This window comes from Chenopodium quinoa, unplaced genomic scaffold (assembly GCF_001683475.1).
Source record: "Chenopodium quinoa cultivar QQ74 unplaced genomic scaffold, ASM168347v1, whole genome shotgun sequence".
NCBI lineage: Eukaryota > Viridiplantae > Streptophyta > Magnoliopsida > Caryophyllales > Amaranthaceae > Chenopodium > Chenopodium quinoa.
Genome location: NW_018743284.1, coordinates 609,420 through 630,977, shown reverse-complemented (window position 1 = coordinate 630,977; position 21,558 = coordinate 609,420). Strand labels below are relative to the sequence as shown.

General features: G+C 32.9%; 3 protein-coding genes across 3 annotated transcripts; 1 reads left to right on the top strand and 2 right to left on the bottom strand.

Annotated features, from left to right (window-relative positions):
- Window positions 1-558: 558 nt before the first annotated feature.
- On the bottom strand, window positions 559-8,146 carry LOC110735521 (acetyl-CoA acetyltransferase, cytosolic 1-like). The gene is made up of 15 exons (XM_021915713.1): window positions 7,979-8,146; window positions 7,695-7,747; window positions 6,966-7,064; window positions 6,692-6,865; window positions 6,498-6,603; window positions 4,288-4,426; window positions 2,947-3,024; window positions 2,731-2,796; window positions 2,556-2,641; window positions 2,109-2,208; window positions 1,890-2,000; window positions 1,663-1,704; window positions 1,474-1,560; window positions 1,161-1,246; window positions 559-1,081 (listed from the first exon to the last, which is right to left on the bottom strand). The coding sequence occupies exons 2-15, from the start codon at window positions 7,738-7,740 to the stop codon at window positions 1,048-1,050; spliced, it is 1,254 nt and encodes a 417-aa protein (XP_021771405.1). The 5' UTR covers window positions 7,741-7,747; window positions 7,979-8,146; the 3' UTR covers window positions 559-1,047.
- A 1,084-nt stretch (window positions 8,147-9,230) lies between these two features.
- On the top strand, window positions 9,231-17,747 carry LOC110735548 (COBRA-like protein 6). Its single transcript, XM_021915740.1, has 6 exons — window positions 9,231-9,321; window positions 14,645-14,724; window positions 15,303-15,762; window positions 16,209-16,362; window positions 16,673-16,950; window positions 17,186-17,747. Exons 1-6 carry the CDS (start codon window positions 9,231-9,233, stop codon window positions 17,416-17,418), a joined length of 1,296 nt encoding a protein of 431 aa, XP_021771432.1. The 3' UTR covers window positions 17,419-17,747.
- On the bottom strand, window positions 17,738-20,586 carry LOC110735518. Its single transcript, XM_021915708.1, has 2 exons — window positions 19,468-20,586; window positions 17,738-19,322 (listed from the first exon to the last, which is right to left on the bottom strand). The coding sequence occupies exons 1-2, from the start codon at window positions 19,603-19,605 to the stop codon at window positions 18,492-18,494; spliced, it is 969 nt and encodes a 322-aa protein (XP_021771400.1). The 5' UTR covers window positions 19,606-20,586; the 3' UTR covers window positions 17,738-18,491.
- Window positions 20,587-21,558: the final 972 nt, after the last annotated feature.

The window sequence follows — 21,558 nt, the reverse complement described above, 5'->3', positions numbered from 1 at the left end:
GTCCTAATCTGTTTTATCTCAAGATCGTATTACACTTGGCGACAGGCTTCAATTCAAAGTAAATTTGGAGAAGGCTTTTGGGGAAATTAATCAAGCTAAAAATGATTAAAAAAGAATTGATGTAAAAATATAGCAACTACAAGCTACAGCGATTAAATAAATACGTATAAAAAGTTTGAAGAAATGTCGGCCAGAGATCGAAAAGTGCCACCAGCAGAGGTGAAAGTCTGGCCACTGAAATAGATCCAGTGAAAGAGTGACCAGCATGAACTAAAGGCTTACATAGACTAAAGATGGATAAAGAAACTAGCTTAAAATAATAGTCATGTATCAGATGAAGAATCGAAAATGCTGTTAAGAAACTTTTTGAGGATAAACTTCGAAACAGAGACAAGAATCAAGGTCAGGCTGAGTAAAAGTCATCATCCTTCATTCTGGGATCTTGTAAAACTTTCAAAAATCTTTTTTTCGGGCAAAAAAACTACATTTTTTTATACAATATTTGTTTCCTAGTATTCCCAAATTTCAACACCCTAAGATAAGCAGAAAAACAATATATGGAATAATTAAGCTTTGAACCTTTATATCCAAACTGCAAAGATCACAGGTTTTACACACTTGCCTAGTGCAGACCTTTAAACAAATACAGTAGCCCCAAATTATTTGCATAGTACATGTTATATATCATGGACCAGCGCAAGCATATACATACCTACTTATGTTACTAAACACGAGCAAATATGCCCAAGGTGTATTGCCTACTCATTTCTACAAGTATATAGTCATACATAAACCACCTAAGTATTGCAGATATGCCCAGGTGTATTGCCTACTCATTTCCACTAGTATATATTATACATAAATCACCCAAATATCTAATTGATTTCCGGATAGCAGTCTGCCTCTATCTGTCTCATTATGTATAAAATGGCAAGATGACATCTCGATGAATTTGCAGCTGAAGGAACTTCTCAAAGAACTGAATTTCAGAGTCTTGAATGATCGCCTAGGATTTCCACCATAATGTTTTACTCCAGTTAGAAACTTTCAAAGTCTTGAATGATCACTCACTGATGTTGATCTGCAGCAGGACAGAAAAGGACAGGTTTAAATCATTAGTAGCTCCTAAAGCATTATCACCCTGAAGTTGAGAGGCTTACATGAGCTCTAAGACAAGAGCAGAGGCGCCGCCGCCTCCATTGCAGATGCCAGCAACACCATATTTTCCTCTCTTCTGCCTTAGAACCTGCAAATTTAAACAAAGTTATGATCTCTGTAAATTGAAGAGAACTGAACATTTGTTTACATATCTCCATGAAAGAAAGATGTGATATTGAGGAATGAGGATGCCAGTGCATCAGCAATTAGAGATTGAGAATAAAGTATAGTAATGCATAAGAAAGGGTCTTCGCTACATACAGAGGAAATCAGACTGAAGTTTAGAAAATTCAATAAGGTGAAAATTTAACATACACCAAGCAATGTGACCAAAATTCGAGCTCCACTGCAACCTAATGGATGTCCCAGAGACACAGCTCCACCATGCACGTTGATCTTTTCCTTCACAAACAAGTGTTAGAAGGGAAGGGTAATCAGCAGAATGAGTTGTACTTATAGTATTGTAATCTGAGAAGGAGCAGAGCAAGAAGTGACAGAACTTACTGGATCAAGCCCTAAGAGTTTCTGATTAGCAAGAGCAACGACCTGCAGAAAACGAGTATGCATGGCAGATAAGGAAAATTATAAGATAAATGGTAAGTGGATGGATGGAAAAAATTAAGTTAAGCTAGAATCGATCCAAAAAGGCAAAAATGGCAGATAAGGAGGATCATGTATGTGAAAGGTAAGTGGAAAGATTAAAGAATTTAAGATAAGGCTAAGAATATTACAGAGAAGGCTTCATTTATTTCATAGAAGTCAATTTGAGAAGGCTCCAAACCAGCATTTGAAATAGCTTTTGGGATTGCAAGGGCAGGAGCAGTAGTAAACCATTCAGGGGCCTGGCCAATGTTAATAAGAATTCAATTGCAGGATAAAAAATAATATTTTTCTCAACGAGCATTTCAAAAATTTGGATGTAAATAGGCCAGCAGTAGAAATTCTTAAACCTGAGCTGCATCAGCAAAACCTTTGATCCTTGCAATCACTTGGAGTCCATGTTTTTTGGCCATTTCTCCACTGACCAATACTAATGCAGCAGCACCATCACTGTTTGTAGCAAGTTCAGACAATCTTAAAGCACTTATAAAAGAAAGCGTAAAACATTAAGCAAAATGAAAAATGAATGTAGAGGTCTCTTCATCTAATAAATAACTTGGGATAAATAGGGTGTTCACATCTATCTCTAATTCTCTTTCATTAATATAAATGCTTTAGAATAACCACTTTAACATCATTCAATAAAAAAAAATATATTAAAAAAAAAAAAAAATGACATCTAAATCATATATTTTGTTAATATGTTATGCCCCCCTCCCCCCGTCTTCCGAATTTCTTTTGGCAAGGGGAAGGGGTGGGATCAGAGAAAAGAAAAGAGAAGCCTTAGATTTCATTACCTTATAAGCGAAGAATTTCCAGCAGTGACAGAGCCTCCATTCTTTTTAAAGCTGGGAGGAAGTTTCTTAAGTTTGGCAGGATCAAACTGTCAACATGCCATCAAAACCGAGATCACAAAGTGATTAAAAAAAAACACCGATAGAAGGCTGACATGATAAGGAGAATTTGCTGTACCTTCTCGAGACCATCATCCTTGTCAATAATCGTGGTTTGTCTTCCCCTATTTCCAGAAATCTTCACCTGCATACAAAAGTCCATTAGCCTCATGCAACCTCAACACTAAAAGTTTGTTTCATTTTTTTGTTATTCCGGATTGGCTTTTCATGCTTTCTAGTAACTACAAAAAATTTTCTGGTACAAATATGCATCTAAAACAGAGTCAAATCTTGCCGGAGCTATTTCCCAAGAAAACGCGCCACTGTTCTTTGCAGCAATACCGCGCTCATAGCTCCTTATAGCAAAAGAATCCTGGGGAAGCAAGAACAAATTAGCAACATGACAGTAATATTCAGCACAGATTTGAATGGTTTATTTTATGTTGGTTTTTGTTAAGGCAATTAAACTACATAAGTGAATTTTAACCTTGCACAATTAGAGGCTCAAGCACTCTTTTTCTCAAAACCAATAAAAAGAAATGATCATTTATTTTTCTTCCCCTGCTACTATTGGATAAAAGATGCTAAAATCCTAAAGAAGAAAGGTACACCACCAGATAAATCAACCAATAACCAGTCTCCACACTCAAGTAATCTTTTCATTATGCGTTGAACTCAATGAACCCAAGAAGATGAGGTGCTCTAATCCCAAAATGGATAAAATTCAAAATTTTCCAAATATATGAACTGTGGTTCTTGACTTCTTGGCATACCTAAAAGGAGTGTATTATAGAGAGAATGTAAAAACTTAAAGCTATCTTGTGATTCAATAATTTTCCATGTCTAATTGATAAAATCAACCTCTAGAAGGTGCAAAGAAAGCAAAGGACTAAATTTTACTTGTTAAACTCATGTGTGAAGACGATGAATTTGTCAGGATAAAGACGATGAATTTGTCAGGATAAAGCTGAAAGCCGTAAACTACCTATTACAAAAATTATCAAACATGCAATCTACACAAATCGCAACTTCGAGGAAGAAAAAGCTACATTCCCAATATTTTAAGGCTACATTATAACGCAATATGAAACAGGCAGAAAGGTAATAGGAGAATACACTAAGTCCAGCATAAGTTATCAAACTAGGTTGAAACTTTTCAGAGCGAGTACCAATCATCCACCGGAATAAGTGCACTTATAATACCCAATTCAAGCGTATCAAACAGAGTTATATTGATGATTTTTATATAGAGGTCCTCATTCGTCACTAAGACATTGAGAAAAAGCATCATTACTCATGCACAGGTTCCCAACTGCCTTTGAAATGGCTCATAGTGATTTAGATACAGAGCACAACTGTACAAATTTACATATGACACAATAGTTCTGATCTACATAAAATCTTCTAAATCTGGTTTCCTTAAATTATATAATTAATTGTTTATTATTTTTGTAATAATTGTTACAAAATATTAAGGCTGAGATAGTAGTTTTAAAAGACTAGCAAGAAATTAAATGGACAGACATGCACGCACGCGTACACACACATACAGAGGTGACTGAAAGACCACTCCTACCACAGAATTTCTATCAAACGACAGAAAATCAGTAAAACAACTATACAACATGTACTGTACCTGTTCTTCTCTTGAAAATCTATAGTTATCAGCACATATTTCTGCACAGATTCCCATTCCAAAATCATTGTAAACATCCCAAAGTCCATCCTTCAGCATTCCATCAATTATGGTGTCATGTCCAAGCCTCGATCCGGTTCTGCAAATAATGAAGGATTTTAAACATTGGTTCTTCAAAACATTGAAATAGAGTGATTATTATTGCCATCAACATTGCAGTTTAGTTTTACACAAACTATATCCAAGCTCATGCAGTGATGTTATTTGACAAGTCTTTAAGTGCATTTTCACTTTGTCCACAAATGAGAACAAACATTGCAATTGACTACACTACATCATATAAGTCAAACAAAGTACTCTAGTGGAGGCATCTTATTACTCTACAAATATTGCAATTGGTTAAGTGACATTAAAGTATACTACACAAAAAGGCAAAATCTTTATCTGAATGAAATGAAGTGAGAGCAGCTAATCTTCAGAATTTATAACAGGGAAAGAACAGGATAGTGAATTAACATCATATAAGCATGGAAAGCACATCTGATTGTGACAATTTCGCATAACTGTGTAAATCAGAAGTGTTTTTTTGGAAACAAAGATGTGCAACTATGCTAGATAATTGGAGCACTAAGTGCCCAACTGAAAAGTTTTATTTATTTATTCATTTTTTGTATGGAAATTGTCATTATCTACTACTCTGTACTCTCTATCCCATTATACCTTATCCATTTCTTTAGGGCACTTTTGTCAATAAGTAAAAAATACTTCATAACGTAATTATAATGACAGAACAAGTTCTATGAAATATATAACAGGAACATAAATTCTCAACTGAGCTTGATTAGTCATATCTTAAAAGCACTGATTCTAAGATTTATAACCATTTTAATACAACATTTTTATTTATTCAATTTAAACCTAAAATTAACATAGAATTCAAAATAATATGAAAACACTTTCTTGACGTAATTCATCTACTAGAAAGGAAAGATAAATGAAGTTAAACAAACCCCATTAACACATTTTTGAATGAGTCTATGGCCATAATTCATTAACTTATATAGTAATTAATGTATGTATGTATGTAGTACATATAGATCTAATTTGTATATAATAGTGGCTTGACAAGATACGCTAAAAGGACCTTATTAACCAAGGCATAGAGTAATGTCATGGTAAGGTGTAAGTTATCGGTCCAAGAAGGGGATTTGTGGATTTTCCCAAAAACTCTATTACATTAGAAATGGAAATAACGATATTATAAGTTGAATTTTTATTTTTTATTAAGAAAAATAAAGTATCAAGTAAGCAACTTTTACAGTATTATGCAATATAAATACTTAATAATACTGGAGGTCACATAAAAGTTCTACTAATCTATTTTGCAGTTGGTATTCTCCAATAGATTGATACTAGCAACATATCACTAATGATTAATATAGGGCAACTATAAGCATAGAGTTCTTCAAGAGCTCCAACTGAATAGAGAATAACAAGAAATTTGCTCAAAAGCTTTCGTCAAGCAAAATTCAAGAAGCTACATAGAGTGATGCAGCAGCCACAAATACAAACATAAGCATTCCTGGGCCTTCAACACTTGGTGAACTGCAGAACAGCAACTGCAAGATTATCCACCCAACCTCTTCTGATATTGTAATGATGTGTTTGGCATGTAGATTGGTATTAAATGAGAGAGGGAAAAGTTAATGATAGCCATTACTTGTATTGATCATATGATATTACAATTAAATAACATAAAATCAAATGAGTGGCAGAGGGAGATTGAGGAGGGTAACGTGATGTTATACCAGTTATCACTGAATGGAAAGAGTAGCAAGTGAGTGGAGTCTATTACCATCAAGTATTTAGGGTCATTGTTACCATACCCATCATACCAAACAGCCTATATTAGAAATTCTTCAGTTAGTTTCCACTTTCCAGTCCTTAATATCTTCGTATTGAACATGCTTTAAGAGTTTTGACTCATATGAAAAAGAGGAATCACAGAGCTTGTATTGCATCAACATGAACATATGATATGAACTGCAGACTCTCTCTTAGCCAACAAGGAAGCTATCAAAATTCTGAAGGCCTTAGAACAAGATGATACAAGATTTATATAGCTCCCACGCACAGATTAACTTGACAATAGTTGAGTAAATAAACTCATCTTTGAATCAAAGATCATTATTTAAAGACAATTAGCTAACCTGGCCATAGCTAGGTATTTCGGTGCATTAGACATGCTCTCCATTCCCCCGGCCAGAACAACATCATTGGCACCCAGGTGGATACTTTGAGCAGCAAGCATGGTTGCTGTACCATTTCATTAAAGATGTCAAAGGAATATTTCAAATCACTTTATTGGGGAAATATGCTGCAGGAGGGGAGGGGGGTTACGCACCTTTCATTCCTGAAGAACATACTTTGTTAATGGTCGTGCAGATTACTGAGTTAGGGATTCCTGCGCCTAAAGCAGCCTGTCTAGCAGGAGCCTGTCCCAAATTGGCACTAAGAACGTTCCCAAAGAACACTTCTTGTACTAATGATGGATCCACTCTTGCCCTTTTAAGAGCACCTACATAATTACTGCACATCATGGAGTTGTCGAACAACACATAGGACTATTATACTACACATGTGACGATAGTTCCAACACAAATAATTTCTGGCCTTACACTCAATAGCAATAGAACCAAGCTTGGTGGCAGATAGAGTTGACAAGGAACCAAGAAGCCCACCCATTGGCGTACGTGCAACACCAACAATGCAAACATCTGTTTCCAACCAAATGTGAGATGTTATTACATACTCTAAAATTGCATATTACTTGTATCAGCAAATGAATAGCTCAGCAAGTAATAGTGCATCTTAATATTCAACAATAGTAACAAAATTAATCCCACCAATATACACCATTCCCAAATAAAATTGTTATTGTCATCGATAAATGGGGCAAAAGTAAAACTGTCCAATCTTCACCTAATATAGCATCATTAACCAAAAATAATTGATGTTCATCCAACCATAGCGATACAACCCCCAGGCATCCACCCTAAAGAAGAAGGTCAATTCCTCATCATTTCTCAATAAACAATAGTCAATTCACTAAATTGATATACTCGGAAAAAGTTGTCATCTTTCCTAAAATCGGTTCATAATTAGACTTCGAAACCTGTCCCGGGCTTAAGCATACTACTATACTAATATATAATTAACTGTTAAGAGTGTAATCATTGCCTAATAGCTTCAATTATCTAAAGTATCAAATATGATGATGATAACCCTAACTCGAATTATCAGGGCAAGAGGTGAAACTATAAATTTAACCAATTTTCAACAATTATCAATAAAATTCCAAAATTCAAACATAATTAAAGTAGAAAAACAAATTTCCAAAATCAGACCTCGAGGTTTTATTGATTTATACTGCATTTCTGAAGTCTGATCCATATTTAACCTGCATGTTGTGTTAAAAACTTACAAAAGATTTTTTTTTTTTCAAAGTACACATATTAATCACAAGAAAGAAAATAAAATTAATAAAAAATTTCAAATCAAAGCAAAAGATCATCAGAAATATTAGTCATTTTTCCGAGAATTTAAATTAAGCTAAAAATTTGCAGAAGAAAACAAAAATTGTATAAATTTAAACAGAAAATTAAGTGGATTAATTTGAAATTCAACATACCAGAATCGCAGAAACTTAAATTGATCAAAGGAAGAATTTTAGCTTCGAATTTCCAAAAATCTGGAAAAAAAAAAATTAATTTTTTTTTAAGTTGGTGAAAATTTTGGTCTGTCGCAGGTGGCGGGAGAGAGAAAGATAATACAAAGTAGTTAATGACTTGTATTTGGTTCTTATCGGCTCGGTTATCGAATTAATTAGCTGATCGTATTAGCCGCTATCAAGTGTATTAACTAGTTTGACTATCTGGCTTTATTGATTTGTAGACTTTTATTGGTAGGCTTATTATGATTCTAGCCAAATATATACTGATACCTCATATATTCAATTCAATTTTGAAATTTTTTTTCGAAATTAGTCTGAAAGCTTGAAAAAAGGTTAGGGGCGCTTCTCATGAAACCACGGGTGGATATTTGAGTGGTTAGCATTAGAACTGTCCATTTTTGTCTCTAATTGCCAAGTTTTGTAAGCACCTCTCTTCAAAATGAAAAATGAAAAATGAAAAATGAAAATTAGGCCCAGGACATATTTGAGAAACGAGAACTTAATTATAATTTAATGCAGGGATAGATGATATGAATTTTGTATATGTATTTGATGCAACACGTTTAGCTCTAGTCCTTATGGGGAGCTGATACACATACAATTGTTGTATGTGGCCCCAACATACAACACAACTCAGATGTTGCCACATCAGCAAGAGTCAATAAAAGAAGAGGGAAAAATGGGGGGGGGGGAATTTCACCCATTTTGGCGCTTTCTTGCAATCTGGGCAGGATTCTTGGTGGGTGAAATTGTTTGGAGGCAATCAGCATTAATTGTGGTCAAAGAAAAAAACTCATCATTAATTACACTATTTTTTTCATAAATAATTAATTTTTGATATAGCAACATTTTACAGTAAACAAAAAATGCTTACGCAGAGAAGATGAACATTCTGCTAGAAAGCATGACAAAGTCTACTATTGCCGAAGAAAATTCCAATGAAGTAATAATCTTTGAATTCGCGAGCTTGTTCAATTTGTGTCTACCAAATTTGATTTATTCAACAATCCACCTTGTTCGATTCATGCGTCAATTATCAAAGATTTTTCATAATCTAAGAACTCCCGTACATGATATCAATTTAGTTAAAATAAATCTTTATACTTAAATAATTTTATGCTAATTTTTTCATTTATTCAGCTTATGAAGAAATTCTGAACTCCTGAAAAATTTAATTAAATCATAGTTAACAATGATATTTGATAAAAACATGGCACGATTTGTAGTCCTTGCGACGTCTCCGTCTCGTCCAAAGTTTGACATTTTTTCAGTAACAATCAAATATTTCTTAGTAACGATTGGTTAGTAAAATGAATAAAGATATAACCCTAATTATTTCGTTTTATTTATATTAATGTTAATAGCATTGAAAATGTGTTATAGTGAATATCTCACTGTCATTGTTAACAAAGTTACTTAACATGATAGTGATGCTAGTAAGAATACAAGGAAAAATAATACATTTAAAGTTTTATACTCCGTAACATGTAAAGTTCTTTTGACAAGTTAATGTTATCTACTTTTTTGAAGGTACTTATTTAACAAAAATTATGGTACTTAATTAATATTTTTGCATATGTATGACATCTTTCACTAAATGATTATTTTGATTGCTAAATACTTATTATTACTAAATCATCTATTATGTTTACAACTTATTTCATTAATCAGCATCCTGTTACTAGAAATTTGATTTATATATTTTTTTTTATTTTACTCTAATATATACGATTACTAATTAATGGACTACATACATTATCCAATATGCAAACAGGGAAAATTTATTTAGTATAAGCTACTTTAATAGTTTGCGAAACAAGTATTAGTGTAAAATTGTTAAAAATAAAACTAATAAACTTGTTAATAATGTTACAATGTTACATGTATCACCACATCATTCTCTGCATGATTATTCCGAGTATTAGCAACTTATTATTGCTAACTTATTCCTTGTGATTAAAATTTATTTCATTAATCAGACCCCAATTACTAGAGAAAGTGGTTATATATATATATATATATATATATATATATATATATATATAGTGAGAACCACCTCTGTGTGAGAACCCATCCCTTATATGAGGACCAATCTCAGTCATTAGATTGTATTAAATCCAACAGCTGAGATTGTTCAACTAGTAATGGCAATAATGTAATTCTTAAAACAAACACATCAACCCCCAAAATCCAATTTACGTATAATTTGTATACTCCTCTTTAATTTCTCTCTTTTCAAAGCTTGAAGGTGGGATTACAAGGAGACTAAAAATTGAAGATCGACTATTTCTCTCGCCTCTTCTTCACTGTTAATTTAACAAATGAGCAAATAGTTAGTTGCTCATTTGTCAAATGAGCAACCATTAGTTTGCTCATTAGTCAAATAATCAAATAATTAGTTACTCATTTGTAAAATAAGCAAACATTTCTTTAATCATTTAACTTGGGAAATGAGCAATCAATTTTTTGATCATTTAGCAAATGAGCAAATAGTTAGAAATGAGCAAATAGTTAGTTGCTCATTTGTCAAATGAGCAAATACTTAGTTGCTAATATCACAAATGAGCAAAAACTTAGTTGCTCATTTGTCAAATGACAAAGATTTCTTTAATAATTCATTAAATCAAAAGCATTTCTTTGCTCATTTGTGAAATGAGCAACCATTAGTTTGCTTATTTGTCAAATAAGCAAATAATTAGTTACTCATTTGTAAAATAAGCAAGCATTTCTTTGATCATTTGGAAAATGAGCAATCAATTTTTTGCTCATTTAGCAAATAAGCAAATAGTTAGTTGCTCATTTGTCAAATGAGCAAATAGTTAGTTGCTCATTTGTCAAATGAGCAAATACTTAGTTGCTAATTTAACAAATAAGCAAACATTTCGAACGGAAATTAAATCGAAAATCGCCAAAAATCGCAAAAAAATTGACGAAAACCTTAATTAATGAAGAATTCATTTGACGAAAACGTTAATTAATCAAACTAAAATCAATGAAAATCAAACTAAAATCAACGAAAATCAAACTAATTAAAATCAACGAAAATCACCTTGACAAAGAATCAAAGAAGTTTGAAGAAGAATTGATGAAGAATCAAAGCAAATAGCAGTAAGAAAGGGAGCAAAGAAAATGCAGGAGGAGAGAGAAAATGGCGCGTCGAATGAAGGAGGAGAGAGAAAACGCTGGAAAATTGTTTTTGAAATTATGTTTGATTGGGATAAATTATAGCCAAATTATGTTTGATAGGGATAAATTGTAGCCATTAGATGCAATTGATCCAATGGTTGTAATATGTCCTCTCATATAATAGGGTTCTCACATAAGGGATGTGGTCTCATATGATCACATAAGGTTACTAATGAAATAAATTGTACTAAATATATGAGCATAGTGAATAGAAAGTAACCTTTTAATAAATAATAAAAGGTTATGTAAAATGAATCTTGTACGTAATTTTATTCTTTATTTTATCATTCGATCAAAATAATAATGTGAATCTGTGACCTTTAAGTTTTATTTTAGAAATTTCGATGTTATACAAATAAAGACATTTTTAAATCGATTTATTATATATAGAATGAAATTTACGCCAATGATGATTTTTTCAAAGCAATGTTAGTAAGGATTGAGAAATAATACATTTACAATTTTATTTTTCGTTTCACATAAAGGACAAGTAAATGCTTTTTACTTGTTTGAAGTTGATTCATCAACCAAATTTATAGTAATTCATTCATAATTTTGCTCATGTATGTCATCTTAGTATCTTACGCTAAATGATTATTTCAATTGCTAACAACTTATCATTGCTAAATTATCCATTGTGTTTGCAACTAATTTCATGAATCAACATCCCCTATTACTAGATAATTGAGTTATATTTGTTTAATTTTTTTTTCTCTAACATATATACGGTTACTATTTAATGTACTAACCTAATGAACTAATATTGTGGAGGGATGGAGTGGGGTGGGGTGGGGTTCATAATAATAATAATTATAATAATTAATCATGATATTTCATTTTGCAATAAGCAAAACTATTTTATCAAACTAGTGCCGTGCAATATTAAAACAAAAGGTATAACTATTTGTTACATTTTTCCGATCTAAACGGAATTTTAATTTTATATTCGTCACAAAAAAAAATTGATATAAGTCAATTACTTGTGATCTTATCCAACGCTTATTATTGATGTGAAAGTCTATTGTTATTTGCTTAATTACCTTTACTTATTCACCTTAATTTCTTATTAGTTTTCATTGATTGTGTCTTTCTCACATTATCTAAATCTCAGTAAGGGTAACAAAAAATTTTAAAAAGGGAAAAACATGAGCTTTTAAGATATCGAACTCGAAATCACGTAACAACATGCCAATGTTTGCATATCTATCAATTAATCAAAGCCTTAAATCACATAGCTGCTTGTGTTACTAAAAAACTTTCAAATATTATATATTATGAATTGTTGTGTCATTTTCAGATATGTGCTTACCAAACATAGCTACTTGTGTTACTAAAATATTTTCAAACAACAGTGTTCGAAATTTTTGGGGGTTTTCCACCATTGCCGACGACCTTAAACCATTTTCAACCATTACTACTGTCGACCTTCAAGTCTCCTATTTATTTATTATTCAATATGCTTTCGATTACTCCTGTGCCTTTAACAATTATTGTTTTAAACACAAAATCCAAATTCACTTGAAATTGAGAGGAAGAACAAGAATAACCATTTCACTAGTTCAATTGAAAATGGGTATAATGCAAACAGACCCATTCGATCCATAATCAGAGACAAATAATGGAAGAAGACTAAGACAATTAAATCGCAAAATATGAAACAAAAATGTTTTGCATATAATAACACAATGTTTACATTGTTAATTAGAATAGTTAGTGATTTGAACACCACAAAATCGAAAATTGTAAAACTGATTTAAATCGAAAATTCTTAATATTCTCAGATATGGTCGCCTTTCAATGAATACGATTGTCATTCAAATATAAATAATTAAATAAAATACATTATAGGACGTTCTATGGGAAAAAACAAGATACTCAACAACTCCTCTCCCTACCTCTCCTTCGCTTTGTCCTATGCTTCTCTCCTAAATATATTTTAGGTCCTTAATCAAGAAGATCCAAAAGCCTTCACTTGTAGCAAATATATGAAATTAAGCATGTTGCTACTTGCAATTTTACTTATTTAGCTTTACGACTAATCATAGCGGTGAATGTAAGTTCAAGATTATGTAATGATAATATACCAACTTTAAGGTTTTTTTTTTCATTTGCCATGGTCGACGTTTTGCCCTTTTTCTAGAACGTTGTTCATCAAGTTGAAGAAATGAACTGAATATTTTTTCAAGAAAAATAAATTAAAGATATTAAATTACTAGCATTGGAAATGACAAATAATTTGAATTTTAAGCATTAGGTTAATGAAATTTCATTTCAATTTTGAATGAAATTTTAAAAGTAGTGGAATTTGGGGTCCACCAATGAGAAGCTGTCATGCAACATTGTCCCCACAAACAATGGTTGTATGTGTAGCTTTTTCCAGTCCTTATGGGTATGGTTCTTTACTTTTATTTTAGTTCAAAATAATACGAGTACAATACTTCACATGTTACAGAGTATGTTTTGGTTGTACACTTGTACCATTACTGACTTGACATATTTATCAATGCATAGCTTGCATGCATAATTGCACCACTAATAACTTTAACTTTTGATAAGTAGCTCAGTTATATACACTTGAATACTCTTTTTTTTTTTTTTTTTTTTTTTTTTGAGGAAATATACACTTGAATACTTGATATTATTTTTAAATAAAATATTGAGACTAAACAAGATTCAACATTCCCATATTTTCCTTGTGTTTGTATTAAATTAAATAATTAAAATGTGAATAATTTAAAATGTTTAATTAATTAAAAATTAGGAGAAAATATATTGTATGGTGTATATAATTTTAAATAAAAATAAAAATCAAACTAATTGATGAAAAAAAATTCAAAGATCCTAGAAATTTGGATTATGTCTTGAAAATATAAATTCACTAAACCCTTCATTTTACGCAGAAAAAAAATATAATCCCCCTATAATTTTTATTTTTTTAATAAAAATTATCGGGAGAGAATCAACATAAATGGTAAACAATCTTGAAGATATAACAATATCATTTATTACCATTTAATACGTTTTTAAGCTTTTAATTAGCTTACTCATTTCCGTTCATACTTACCATAATAGTAGTGAGAAACGAAAAAGCAAGCCATAATCTCCAAACCCCAATAATTCTTTCAATTTTATGATTTTTCCAAAACAAAAAAAAGAAAGGGAAAACTTTGAATTCCCTTTCATTTTATATCATAATTTCTCATTAATTTTGATTTTCATAATTATATATTATTATGATAAATATTTGTCTGTTCATCTTCTTTACTAGTCTTACGTATAATCTCAGTTGTAAGTATCTCCATTATATTTTTAATTAAAAGTTTTACTTTTTATTGATCTTATTATTATCATGTATAGTGATGTTATAAATCTGTATATAATATGGTTTGTTATAAAAAAAATAGATCATAATTTTCATTTGTTTGTGTTGTAATTCAGATGGGTACGACCCGCTTGATGTAAGGGGGAATGTAACGATTCAATGGGATGTCACACAGATAGATTCCGGCACTTACAATGTAAGTTGTGTCGATATGGAGTTTTTTTTATTTATTAATTTAGTCTCGATGTTTTCAGATAAAATCTTGTATGAGACGATGTTGAAATTTTTTCTTTTACTTTTTTTAGTTATAATTTTCTAGTCGTATAATTAGTTATTATAGAAAATCGTGTCCTAAAGACAAATATAAAGATCCCAAAAAGTACAAAGGTGGTCAAGATCAAAAAGTTTACATATCTCTGTATTGTCTTTTTTGTTTGGTAGGGTTTAGAGGTCAATTTTGTTGATTGATTAGTTTTGGGGTCCACTTTATTGGTTGTTGGTTTATTGAAAATAATTTTTTTATGTCATCAATTTGCTAGGTAACCTTGTTAAATGAGGCTTCAATACATGATGAATTTAATGTAGAGTTGTAAAATTTTGATTTGGTGTTAGATTTATGCATGAATATAAGCCTATGATTTGAAGTTTATGTTAGGGACTAGATTTTGGTTGTGTTGGAGGGTTTGATGATTTCTTGAATGAAAGAGTAAATTTTCGAAGTTATGATTGAGTTAAGACTAGAGAAGCTTGTAAGAAATTCGAGTTCTTTTGTAGGCAGATGTAACAATATATAATTATCAACAATATCGACACATTGAATGGCCTCCGGGTTGGAGACTAAGTTGGGAGTGGCAGGAGCGCGAAGTTATATGGAATATGCAAGGAGCAGAAGCCAAGGAGCAAGGAGTGTGTAACAAATCGTTAGGCACACCGCCTCCTCACTGCTGCTTGAGGCGTCCTGTGATCATTGATCTTCAACCGGGAGCTAAGCTTAATAAACAGGCAACTAATTGCTGCAGAGGAGGAGTGTTAACTTCTATGACTCAAGACCCTACTAAGTATTCTGCACATTTTCAGATGATTGTAGGGCTTGCCTCGAGTGAGGACTTGAATCCAAAAATGCCAAACAATTTTAAATTTGGTACTCCTGGTTATACATGTGGTGATCCTGAGCTGGTTGTTCCTTCTACTAGATTCCCTGAGGATGGTGGACGTCGATGGAGGCAAGCACTTAGTAAGTACTCATGTTTTTTCATCAGGTTTTGAACCAAGAAGAAAATTTAGTTATTGTTATTGTGGATTTGTACTTTCATAAACCAGTATAAGTTTCTGTTATTTCGATTTGAGTTTAACTGTCTTTATCCTTGCCCCTGACCCGAAATGCAGGCTTCATTAGATGATTTGGTAGATTTTCTTGCTACTGCTTAAATTTTGTTTGTGGGAGTTCTAGTTGCTTCATGATCACCTCCAAAAATTATTTATAAAATTGACTGTATCCGATATCAAAGACAGTGGTATAGATATATGCTGGTGGTTCTATACAGTAATTTTGGTTGAGTTTTACTACATGTTTTGCAATTGTTTGATCTAAATTTGTTCTGTAACTACATGCTGACTTATTGCTTAACTAATGTATACTTACTGAATGAGCCATTTTGGTTTTAATGGGAATGATTACAGGTACACACAAGGTCATCTGTACCTATTCTCAATTTAAAGCAGCACCTGCCCCTTCTTGTTGTGTTTCGCTCTCTGCATTTTATAGCCCGATGATATCATTCTGTCCTAATTGTAGCTGCGGCTGCCAAGAACAACCTGGCTTACTATGTGTCAAGTATGTCCTATTTCCTCTATGCTACTATGTACTTATTAACTTCTTTTCACTGGTCATTTACTTGGGTTGTTTCTTTTTGTCCATGATTCAATTTTCTGCTAGTTTTGTGGGTTTAAAACATATATGTTTCTCTTTTGGTTACTATGAGAAAATCCTGCCAGATTTCGATCACTGAAGCTTCATCATAGAAAGCAGCATATTATTTTTCTTTGCTAACTTGTGCTCTTTGTTTGTGTGTAATATTCTGTCAGTCTTTTGACTTTGAAATCTGTATTCCTGAATTGGATCAATTTTAATGTATCATTTGCAGGAAAGGGCAGACACCTCTAATTTTGCCGAAATCACAGGATCCAGATTATGTACCACCACCTCAGGTGAATTGCACTAGCCATATGTGCCCAATTCATGTGCATTGGCATATTAAGGAGAGCTATAAAGAATATTGGAGGGTCAAGATTACGATCATAAATCTTAATGTACGTAAGAACTACACCACATGGAACTTAGCCGTTGAGCATCCAAACCTCCATGATCTGGTGCAGGTTTTCAGCTTCAATTATGTGCCCCTTACTCAGGATCGCCCAACCAGTAAGTCAAATAAAATGTTCTTCCCTTAATGTATACAAATATGAACCTACAACCAAAATGTGTATAGCTGCTTTTGCCAATTAACAGCATATTGGTAATGCAAATTACTGGTCTGTACTCCGTAGAAATGGAACTATGGTGATAATTTGACATCAATCAGTAATTGTAAAGCCAATATGACTCAGTTTAGATTTGTGCCTTAATTGTTATTTCAACTGTGCCTTCTGCTTTTCAGACGACACCGGACTGTTCTGGGGGGTACAGTACTACAATGATGTGTTGCTGCAATCAGGACTAAGCGGTAATGTGCAGACTGAGATGCTGCTGAGGAAAGTACCAGGGACCTTTACCTTTGATGCCGGTTGGGCGTTCCCGAAGAGAATTTATTTCAATGGAGAAAATTGTGTTATGCCTCCACCCAGTGATTTTCCCAGACTGCCTAAAGAGAGTCAGCATGTCAGGCAATAGACCAGTCTAACTAATGTACATCAGTACTGCCATACATCCAAATTTTTACTTCTCATATCACATTTGTTTTTAGAATAGCCACATTCTATTATTTTTTTTGAGTTCTTAGCTTTTAATCATGATGCTTTATGTTCTTGTTACATTAGTGTGTAATCTCAGGTAACATGCAGGCATTTTAAACTGAATTCAATCATGTTTGGAGGCCTGATATTTGGTTTATGACTTCATTGGCGTGGACTTGTGTTTCTATATGCCAACACCAGCCATCTTCATTATGCAGAATGCCAATTATAAACAACTTTCTAAAGAACACCATTGGTGACCTAACAAATGCTCAATTAAGTGGGCATATTCTTAATATATAGTAGTAATATACAACAGAAACAAACATGCTTCAACCCATCACACACTCACACACCCACAGAAAGAGAGGGGGGGGGGGAGGGGATACAATTCTGAGGCTACAAAAGTTGTCATTTCTCTTAATTCTATGCATTTGTTGAATAGGAGAAACAAACTCAAGTACTGAGAGTCTGAGACTGAAGATTGAACCAGCGAACACAGTTAACTTCCAAAGAGTCACTATAGACTCAAGCATTACACAGGTCCCTAGCACAAAATTCTGTCAATGATCAAAATATAAACACCTTTTCAGCTACCGAGTTCAGCTCCAATTCTTGCTTCACTTTTTCCAACCAGCTATGTCAAAAATCAATGCCCTCAAGTCATTCTTCTTAGAAAGCATTGCAGATGGCTGCAACGAAGCACATCTTGTTTGGACTGGTACAATTTAATCAATCAAATAAAGTATACCACACAAAAAGCTCAAATTCTCTTCAAGAAGCTGCAGTTCGTTGCATCGCAGTTTCCTCTAAATTTGTGCATTCCAGACACTAAAGAAATCCTACAAAGCAAGGACCAAAAGGTTGCTTCTCCCATCAAAGTTGTAACTACGGTTTAGCCGTCTCTATAAGTAGCATAAGCAAAATAAATGCCATTAGGCTATTGCTGGTACATCACAAAATTGCAATAGCAGGTCCACCATATTGCAGAAATATCTCCTTTAGATGCTTTCAGTCATTGGTGTTCATTTCAAAAATCAAACTTCGAATAATTGACCCATCATCTGAATTCCAGAACTTTTTGGCCTTGGACAAAGAGAATCTTTGAAAACTCCCAAGATTATTTGAGGCCACTACTAAACGTTTACCAACCTCAGATCTTTCATAATTGCTTTTAAGGCTAGCAGAATTTGAGTCTTCTGGCAAAAGTGAGGGCAAGAATCTCTGGCATTTTATTACAGAATTTCGCTTGTTGGAGCATTTCTTACCAAAGGAAATTTTCTCTGTATCACATTTTCCAGTTCTTGTGGCAACTACTGAGCTGGAAGAGCTTCCATTGTGATCAATATCAATAAAATTTATGAAGTACTTATCAATGATACCGGAGACTGATACCGCTTCAGATAAGCTTCCATGAGGACTTTCAGCTGTAGCATTGAAATCTGATGCATTACTCTGATGCAGTACTTGTTGTAGACCACTCCGTTTTCTCTCTACCTCACTGGAAATGTTTCCTTTTGCCTCTTGATCAAGTCTTTCATGACTAAATCTTTTAGGAAATGTCTTCACATTGGGTTTTCTTTTCCTCCTTTTTTTCTTCCTCGAAGGGTAAGCAGTTGATATTGGTGCTGCACCCTGCAAAGTAGCTTTCGAGCCTTGATTCTGTTTGTTACTATTGATTTCAGACAAGTTCTGACAAAATTTTGCATTGTTATTAAAATCTGGAGAAATTTTCAATCGAGTGACATTTACATGGAGGAGCCAGGAATCTTGAAATCCCTGAAAAACATGCTTCAGGGGCAGCAAATCAGGCAGGTGGTAATAATAGGGATCCCGCTTCACCTACCAGAATCAGAGATGGAGGAAACTATTACAAACAATTATAAAACAAATAAGAGTCAAATACAGGAAAACAAGAGAAGTTAAGCAAGACAGGATACATTTACTCATAAGGTATACGGATGTGAGAAAAGAATTACGGGGATACCATCACCGCATCAATAGACAGAAATCCTAGTTCAGGAAAACAACCAATGTGTGTTCTCTCAAATTCCCCTACAGAGAAAATTTGCACCCCGTTACTACTTTCACATAGAGTGAAAAAAGTCAAACAACCAATAGTCATCAATCTCTATTTTTCTCAAGGCATGCATTTAATTGATATTGATAGTATTTATCCCAAACTAGACAACAAAACTCCTGCCTTGCATCACAACATAAATTTCAGTAAGCCATCGATAGCAAAGAGGGCACAAAAATAGTTTACTGGTCACATAACAGGTCACTGGCCTAGCAACAGCAATTCTTATCAAAGTGCCAGAATACAATCTCCACATCATTACACTTTAGGTTGATCATACTAATTGGTCTAAATAGGTTGGAAATACTGCTTTTAATAGATGAACCAATAATAGTTACCAAAGATAAATAACTTGGAAAATCATATACTCTAAATTTGCTAGAATTATGACCAGTAGTTGCACACTTAATACCAACATAGAGGCAATGCTTACTCACACAGCTACACTGTTATTCGCGTGTTTCATCCCACACCAGAGAATGTCCCATCAACAAAAAAACTCGAATTCAAAACAACAATTGCACAATCTGAATTCGATCAACACACATGTCAATATGTCATCAATAAACCCGAAAAAAGCAAACCCAAATAGCAAAGCTTGGCAAGAAATAACCAACAATCCTGTCAAAAGTATATAAATTCACATGCAATCCAATTCTCAGCACCCTCTTCTGGACTTACAAATCGAAGACATGCAACAAAATTTCAATTTTACCGAAGAGTTGATAGTTCAATTTTAATTTAGAATGGGATTAATTTCATACATCATTACATCAAGCAAAAAATTCGAATTAAAAATGTTACAATGAACATTAACAACACAGAAATTCAAAATTTCAACTTTATCATTCAGTTTGAAATTTTCTCTTTCTGGGTTAATTCCAACCTTCAGATCAACAGCAAATTAAGTGCTTTAAGAGGTAGTTAATTAAATTTTTATACAAGGTAATTGTTTCTCGCAAAATCTCAATTTTATAAGGTGATTTTTATCAAAAGTTACCAAAAAAAAAAAAAAACCCGCAATATTTAAACAGGAATATTGAAAACTTTCCTAGAATTGGAATTGAAAAGAATAAGAACCCAGAAAAAAAAAAAAAAAATTCTCGTAAATATCACATTAAGTCAATAAAATTAAAATGAGGTCTCACAAATGTTGACTTAATTACGAAAATGCCTAACTGGAATGTTTTGTTGATTTATTTACGATAATGTCACTAAATAAACAATTTTTGTTTATCACCAAGATCAACTAGGCTTCCTCATGTCATATTACCCAATAATACTTTTCCTTTGTTTGTTACTCCCTCCGTCCCTAATTTTTTGCCCCATTTAATTTTTCTTCGGTCTCCAACAAGCGTCTTATAATGGTTGTATCTCCATTTTCACATGATACGTGTATTAAGGGTAAAAATATCCATGCTACGTGGCCCAATGGCCTGCTGACACGTGTCAGCCTCAGATAGGTTCTAACCTATCCCCTGATTACACGTGGCAGTCCAACCCTAGAGGGAGGGACTGATCCCCTTTCATTTTAAATAGAGGAAAATCTTCATTTATTACACATTCAATATAAATTACCAAAAATCGAGCAATATTAATTGCAGATTCTCTATTGGAATCCAAGAGAAATCTTTACATTCCGCACTTTAATACTTCCGGATGTGTTCTAAGTTGATCGTCGGAGGCGGAACTCCTACCAACCAGAGTCTCCGTTGTTTTGCAGGTACAGCCGGTCGGTATCCAGTTTCAGAATTGTAACTTTCCCGAGGGACTCTAAAAATCCCGAAACAACATGTGTCATTGCTGGTGTGTCTTTTAGTATATAGTTATATATTATTGTTATTATAATTATAATTATAATTATAATTATTATTACTATTATTATTATCATTATTATTATTATTATAACAAAAATCTACAAAGTCAAACAATTTACAAGAAATTAGTGGGGAGTTGAGATACAATCTGGGCCCTTACCTCTCTAGCTATAGCGAACCA

Excerpts from the sequence above, each read along its gene's own strand:
- LOC110735521 (XM_021915713.1), bottom strand. The coding sequence starts at position 7,740 with ATGGATCAGACTTCAGAAATGCAGTATAAATCAATAAAACCTCGAG. Across the intron at positions 7,065-7,694 it reads TAAATCAATAAAACCTCGAG|ATGTTTGCATTGTTGGTGTT; the intron begins GTCTGATTTTGG and ends GGTTGGAAACAG. Across the intron at positions 6,604-6,691 it reads ATGTTCTTCAGGAATGAAAG|CAACCATGCTTGCTGCTCAA; the intron begins GTGCGTAACCCC and ends GAAATGGTACAG.
- LOC110735548 (XM_021915740.1), top strand. The coding sequence starts at position 9,231 with ATGGCACGATTTGTAGTCCTTGCGACGTCTCCGTCTCGTCCAAAGTTT. Across the intron at positions 9,322-14,644 it reads ATATTTCTTAGTAACGATTG|ATGGGTACGACCCGCTTGAT; the intron begins GTTAGTAAAATG and ends GTTGTAATTCAG. Across the intron at positions 15,763-16,208 it reads TCGATGGAGGCAAGCACTTA|GTACACACAAGGTCATCTGT; the intron begins GTAAGTACTCAT and ends GAATGATTACAG.
- LOC110735518 (XM_021915708.1), bottom strand. The coding sequence starts at position 19,605 with ATGACTATTGGTTGTTTGACTTTTTTCACTCTATGTGAAAGTAGTAAC. Across the intron at positions 19,323-19,467 it reads TGTCTATTGATGCGGTGATG|GTGAAGCGGGATCCCTATTA; the intron begins GTATCCCCGTAA and ends TGATTCTGGTAG.